Source organism: Gracilinanus agilis, unplaced genomic scaffold (genome assembly GCF_016433145.1).
Source record: "Gracilinanus agilis isolate LMUSP501 unplaced genomic scaffold, AgileGrace unplaced_scaffold16103, whole genome shotgun sequence".
NCBI lineage: Eukaryota > Metazoa > Chordata > Mammalia > Didelphimorphia > Didelphidae > Gracilinanus > Gracilinanus agilis.
The window spans coordinates 1-6,099 of NW_025347034.1; the positions used below are offsets into that span (position 1 = coordinate 1).

The 6,099-nt window shown below is 44.3% G+C and overlaps 1 protein-coding gene across 1 annotated transcript; it reads left to right on the plus strand.

Moving 5' to 3' along the window:
- Window positions 1-6: 6 nt before the first annotated feature.
- On the plus strand, window positions 7-5,868 carry NSDHL (NAD(P) dependent steroid dehydrogenase-like). Its single transcript, XM_044683216.1, has 4 exons — window positions 7-212; window positions 319-447; window positions 2,953-3,095; window positions 5,745-5,868. The coding sequence occupies exons 1-4, from the start codon at window positions 126-128 to the stop codon at window positions 5,866-5,868; spliced, it is 483 nt and encodes a 160-aa protein (XP_044539151.1). The 5' UTR covers window positions 7-125.
- The last annotated feature ends 231 nt before the right edge of the window (window positions 5,869-6,099 follow it).

Here is a 6,099-nt window from a genome sequence, read left to right on the forward strand (position 1 = left end):
CAGACTGTGCTGACCTCTAGGAGAGTGGGATTGACGGAAGGATAGAAGGTGGGGAAATCAGGAAGTGCGTCTTCTCTGAGATCGGGCCTGGAATCCACAGATCTGCAAAATGTAGTTAGAGGTGAATGAGTTCCCTTTCAGCTGCCCATTTGGTTTGTTTCCTTTGTGTGTGGGTGGGGGACACAGTGAAAAGAGAAGCTAAAGCCTCCAGGGTAAGCATTGGGGCCCAGTAGGAGCAAGCAGTAAGCAAATGGGAATTTTCCAGTAGGAACCACTCCTGGTTCATTCAATCAAAAAGCATCTTCTCTATCTTGGCAGAAATTCATTTTAACCAGCAGTGCCAGTGTCGTCTTTGAGGGCATCGACATCAAGAATGGGACTGAGGATCTCCCGTATGCCATGAAACCCATCGATTACTACACTGAGACCAAGATCTTGCAGGAGAGAGTATGTACCCACTCTTGAGCCTTTGGCTGGGGAACCACCAGAAAGGGCCCCTTAAAGCAGCTCAAGTCCTGGCTGGGGTCTGCAGGTTTAATCTGGTTGAGAAATCTCTCCAATCGTGTGGAGATAGAGCTCTCTGGATTTCAGGGTGAAACTTTTCAATCCAAAGTGCTGCCATAGCCCCCAAAGCAATGCAACTCAGTTGTGTGGATAACATGTGTTAAGTGGTTTACTTGGTTACTAGGGGAAATAGGAGACAGCCACCTCCCTCAGGGAGAGGTGATGGGCTGGCTAGTGGTGCTGATGTGGAGGCAAGCCTGTTCAGGAATTGATATTGTGATCTCATCTGATTTGGTGTGTTTATCTGTTCTGCTTACTTGTTGTTCTTTGGTAGGAATGGGGAGGATTTAGCTGTGGGGGAGGGTCGGAGGGAGCAAGTCATTGGGAAGTCACAGGGAGGTAGAAAAAGAATATCAATAAAACATTTCCCCAAAAGCAAACAGGCAGCTGGCAGCTCAAGACAGTGAAGTCACCGTGAGCAGTCAGTGTGGAATTGAATCACCAATTCTAGTTTACCAAACATCTTTTTACTTTTTCAAAAAGAAGGTTCTTGTTTTATTCTTTCTTTTTTTAAAAAAGCTACTTACAAACTTGACAGGCCAGCCTCCCCTAAGGGAACAAACAAGACCAAGGTCAGGGCGAGCTGGCTGGAGGAGTCAGGCACAGAGGCTGCCCCTCTACGTGCCCCATGGCCCCTCCTGGCTGCAGGCTCCTTGGAGAGGGGCCCCAGAGAGCACGCTTGAGCACACATTGCCCCTTTAGCTGAGTTGCTCCACCCCCTCTGCTTGACAAGACTCCAAAACCTGTTGAAAAATGAGGGTGGTACTTAGGAAATCAAGCCCAAGGATGGAAATTCTCCATGGGGTTCAAAGAGGGGCCCCATTTGTTTCTCTGTGCTGCTGAGTAGAAATTATACCTGACTCACAGAATCTCCTAGAGCTTTCATTTGGCAGAACTGGTTTGAGAAACCCCCATCAAGTCTGCCATCCACAGCCAAGACTAGGGGATGGCATGAGACTGGGGGCAGGTGACAGGAAACTTTCTGATTTGAAGAGTTGATTTTTCCAAGGGCGGCATCCACAGGAGCATAGCTTTGAGCTAGAAGGAGCTCAGAGGTTGGCATGTAATCAAGTCCCCCCTCATTCTTCCAAAGAGAACACTGAGACAGAATGAAAGAGGCCAGATCACACAGGTAGTTAAGTGATGATGGTGAAGGAGCCAGGATTTCCTCCCTATTTCTCAGTGTCTGGAGGCTAAGATATGTTTATTCCTGGCCCTCCCTTTAGAGAACTTGGGCCCTGTAAACTTGGGGGGGTGTTGCTTTTTGTTTTTGATAAATGTATTTCAATATAATTGCTTCCTTTGTAAACTTGTGTGTTTTATTTGATGCATTGAAAAGCATTCTTTTTTAAGAAGGGTTCAAGAAGCTTCACCAGATAGCCAGAAGGGTCCATGACATACAAAAAAGCAGTTAAACCCTGCTTTAAAAAGAATGAAAGAATGTCTGAGTGAGGTAATGTGTGGGCTGAGAACCACTAGTTGTATTCTCATAGTGTGGACTGCTGGATTTCTTTTTCAGAACAATAGCTGAGCCCTTCTTGCCCTACTTTCTTTGGCGCCTGGCTAGCCCATAAGTGAACACTGAAGTACAAAGTAGCCCATGTCTTGCTGCCTGGAATCTCTAATGATATTAACAGAACCATGGATTTAGAGCTGGAAGGGACTTTCAAACTTATCTCTCCAGCCATCTGATTTTACAGAGGAAATAACTTGAAGCCCAGAGAAGTCTCACTTGGGTCTAAGTGGCAGAAGTGGGATTTGAACCCAGGTCCTTGGGCACTAAATCTGGCCCACTCTCTGATGCACTATACTGCATTACTTGTTCTTTGACTCAAAAAGTGTTCCAGCTAGTTTCCATAAGGAAACTCCAGCTGTCAGTTGGCTTTACTTAGGCTTCTCCTAAGTCTGGGACTCCCTGGTTTTTCCCTTCGGGTTGTCAGGGATTCTCTGACATCGCTTTCAGACTCTAACCTGGAGAATGAGAATGTCCCACATCCTGGCCACTTTACTTATTAGATTAATCCTGATGTCCTTGTCTTGGGCAGCCACCCCTCATTGTTGGTTCCTAGAGCCAGTGGCCACCTGGATCCCAGATTTTCCCCTTTCTGTCTTTAAAAAAATCGCTGTTTCCTAACTGGTTTCCACCCAGTTTGCTCCTGCATTCTCCGACTTGTTAGTACTGCTTCAGCCTTTCCAAAGGTCTCTTCTTCCCTAGTGGAGAGGGTGCTGGGCTTTATGCTCACTCTTAGCCAGCAGATACTGATTGCTTCTCACATCTGTGTATGGAGCCTAAGCCTTGGCAGTGNGCAGATGCTGATTGCTTCTCACATCTGCCTATGGGGCCTAAGCCTTGTCATTGCCCTCTGATGTTTTGTTTTGTTTTCCCAGGAGGTGCTCAACGCCAATGAACCCAGCAGTAATTTCTTAACCACAGCAATCCGCCCTCATGGCATCTTTGGCCCAAGAGACCAGCAGTTGGTCCCCATCCTTATTGAGGCAGCCAGGAGTGGCAGAATGAAGTTTATGATTGGGTAAGCTTAGCGGCAGCTCCGTTCCACCATATTTCCACGTCACAGCTACCTCTACTTGCTGTCCTCCTCCCTTCTACTTTTCTGCCCTTCCAGAATACTTTGCAATATAGCATTATTGTCTTTAATCCTCATCGAAGTCCTATGAGATAGCTAAGGCAGAGTCAAGTATCCTCATTTTACAGATCGGTAAACTTAGAGAACTTAAGTGAAAAGCTCAAAGTCCTGTACCTTCTAAGGAAAAGAGCCCAGACTACTAACTCTAAACCCAGATCTATTAACTCTACCAGAATCCAGGATAATAAAAGTTGACATTAAAGTTTGAGGCCCCCAAAGAAAGACCTCATCTGATCCTTCTATCAGTCCTGCAAAGAGATTGGTTCTTTATTATCTCCATGCCACCAATGAAGCTAAAGCACTCTCAGTGAGGTGACGTGACTTGCCTGGGATCACGCAGTTAGTAAGTGTCTGATGCAGGATTCCAAGCCAAGTCTTCCTGACTCCAAGGCCAGTCAGTGCTCAACTTGCTCTGTTAACACTGCCTCTCCTAAGAGGCATAAGTAATGCAAGAAAGGAAGACAGCAGCACATTGATTTGGTCAGCAAAAGGCTTCCCCCTTTGCATGTGGCGTCATGGAAGGCCTGATAAAAGGTAGATACTAAATGCTTTTGCTAATTTAAAAGAAAAATGGAATTAATATTTGTTTTATTTTGTTTTTTTGGAAGGGGGGAATTGGGGGAGTTGCTTTTGTTTTTGTTTTTAAGTGAAAGTCTTTCTATCCCTTTCTCATGTTTTATGAACTCTTGTCATTTGCCTAAATCGTTCTTCAAAAGCTTTTATAGTTTGATATGTCAAAAGTTGTGATATCTTCTCAGTTACCTTTTTGTTGTTCTTGTTGCCGATAGCTCTTTGCTAATCATATATGATCTGTTCCATTCTTTAGGAATCTTATCCTCTTGGAAATATTTTGCAAATAGAGCCCTAAGGACTTTTCAAATTGTCTTATTTCCAGGAGAGATTTATTTTGTGTATATTGCTATTTCTTCATATAGAACCCTAGGTACTGACTGAGGGAGTGGCATCCAAATGTGATCATTATGCTGTTGTCTCTGATGACAATAAATCACCACTGGAATACCCCACCTCCACCCCTCACCCCCCCAAAAAATTCACCCCAACAACCTGATTCAAGAGACTTCAGAGTCTTTAGAATCAGAGGGTGTCAGAACAGGAAAGGGTCTTTGACTTCACCAACCCTAGCCGTACCACTGTCTGACATGCTTGGTAGAGAGTCAGAGAGGATAAGACTCATTTATGGAGGGACCGGAATCATCTTAATTCCAAAAGTCTTTAATCTTTGAAATTCTTCACCCTCCCTTCTCTTTTCTTCTCTTACTGTCTTTTTTAAAAATCTTTTTTGAATGCCTTATTAAAAACTTCACATTAAATGGAGATCATAGCTTTAGATCTAAATAAGGACCTTGGAGGTCATATGGTCTAGTCCCCACATTTTTCAGATGAAGAAACTGAGGCCCAACTATAATTCAAACAGCCAAACTGGAGCTATTTACATTTAAATGAATTCATGTCCCTCCTTCCTAGTCCCCATGGAGGATCTTTTGTTGTTCATTCTCATTCACTTTTTCTCCCTTGGCCAAGTGAGTTGACTCCTTTCTTTCTGCATTTTTTTTTTTTTTTTGCTGCTCTATATTATTTCATAAAGGTCTCTCCAGAATCCTTTGTATTCCACACACTTGTCTGACTTAATTACTTTATTGTATTCCCTTGCACAAATATATGACAACTTATTTAACCATTCCCCTATTGTTACTATTTCAGTTGTTTTCTGGTTTGGAGGGGGTTGAGAGTTTTTACCTCCCAATTACTGCTAAGCTAGTCTTTGACCTCTTCTTTTGAATTCTTTCCTCCATACCTTTGCCTTCTCCCTCTGTCTCATCCTTTTTTCATCAGTTTAGATTGCTATCCCTCTCTGGTACTCCATCTATTGGTTTGGGGACTGGAAAAGAAGGAAACAAGCATGTCTTAAGCTCTTGCTATGTGCCAGGCACTTTGCCGAGGGCTTTGCAAATAATAACTCATTTGATCCTCATGACAACCCTGGGAGGTAGGTGCTATTATTGTTTCCATTTTTCAGATGAGACAACTGAGGCAGACACTAATTCAGTGACTTGCCCAGGGTTACACAAATATGAAGTGTCTGAGGCTGGATTTGAACTCAGGTCTTTGTCTCTATTGTGCCACCAGCTACAGGATCAGGAAGAATTGATGAGGAATCATGGGTGGGGATGACATCAAGAGGAGTAAAACATTGGTTCGGCTTCACCTTCAGGGTCTGGAAAGGCTTTTCTTTCAAGCTAGAGTATGAAGAAAAGCACAATAGGACTACAGGGACGACTGGCCGGGCTGCCTCTGGAAACTCCCAGGTGTCTTGTTTGAGTCCCTAGGATCTCCTGCTGCTCTGGAGACCCTTTGCCTTGGCATGCCTCAGGCTGCTGGAAAAAGATCCAGCAGCATTTTGAGGAGCCCTAAAAGGCAGCCACACTTTAACAAGCCCTCACTTCAAAGTTGCCTCAAGGCCTGCATGCCAGTTACCTGTTCCAGATAGTCAAACTTCTCCTTTTATTCCTGCAGGAATGGGAAGAATTTAGTGGATTTCACCTTTGTGGAAAACGTGGTCCATGGCCACATCTTGGCTGCAGAGCACCTTTCCTCAGACTCCGGCTTGGGTGGACAGGTAGGTACTATTATTCTGTAAAGTTTTCGCGTATCCTTAGGCTTAGAGAGGCCTCTTTCCCAAGCTTTGTTGTCTGCACTGGGGTATGGAGGATTTGGTATGGATAGCCATTCAGAGAGGAGCCTCAAATTGCTTAAGACACTGTTTCATGACCTAAAGCAGAAGCATTATTGGGTGAACCTGGAATCCACTGGAATTGGTGGCCCTGGCTGCCATCTGTATTGTTTTCTCTTACACACACTCACTCTCTCT

Excerpts from the sequence above, each read along its gene's own strand:
- NSDHL (XM_044683216.1), top strand. The coding sequence starts at position 126 with ATGAGTTCCCTTTCAGCTGCCCATTTGGTTTGTTTCCTTTGTGTGTGG. Across the intron at positions 448-2,952 it reads CCAAGATCTTGCAGGAGAGA|GAGGTGCTCAACGCCAATGA; the intron begins GTATGTACCCAC and ends TTGTTTTCCCAG. Across the intron at positions 3,096-5,744 it reads AGAATGAAGTTTATGATTGG|GAATGGGAAGAATTTAGTGG; the intron begins GTAAGCTTAGCG and ends TTATTCCTGCAG.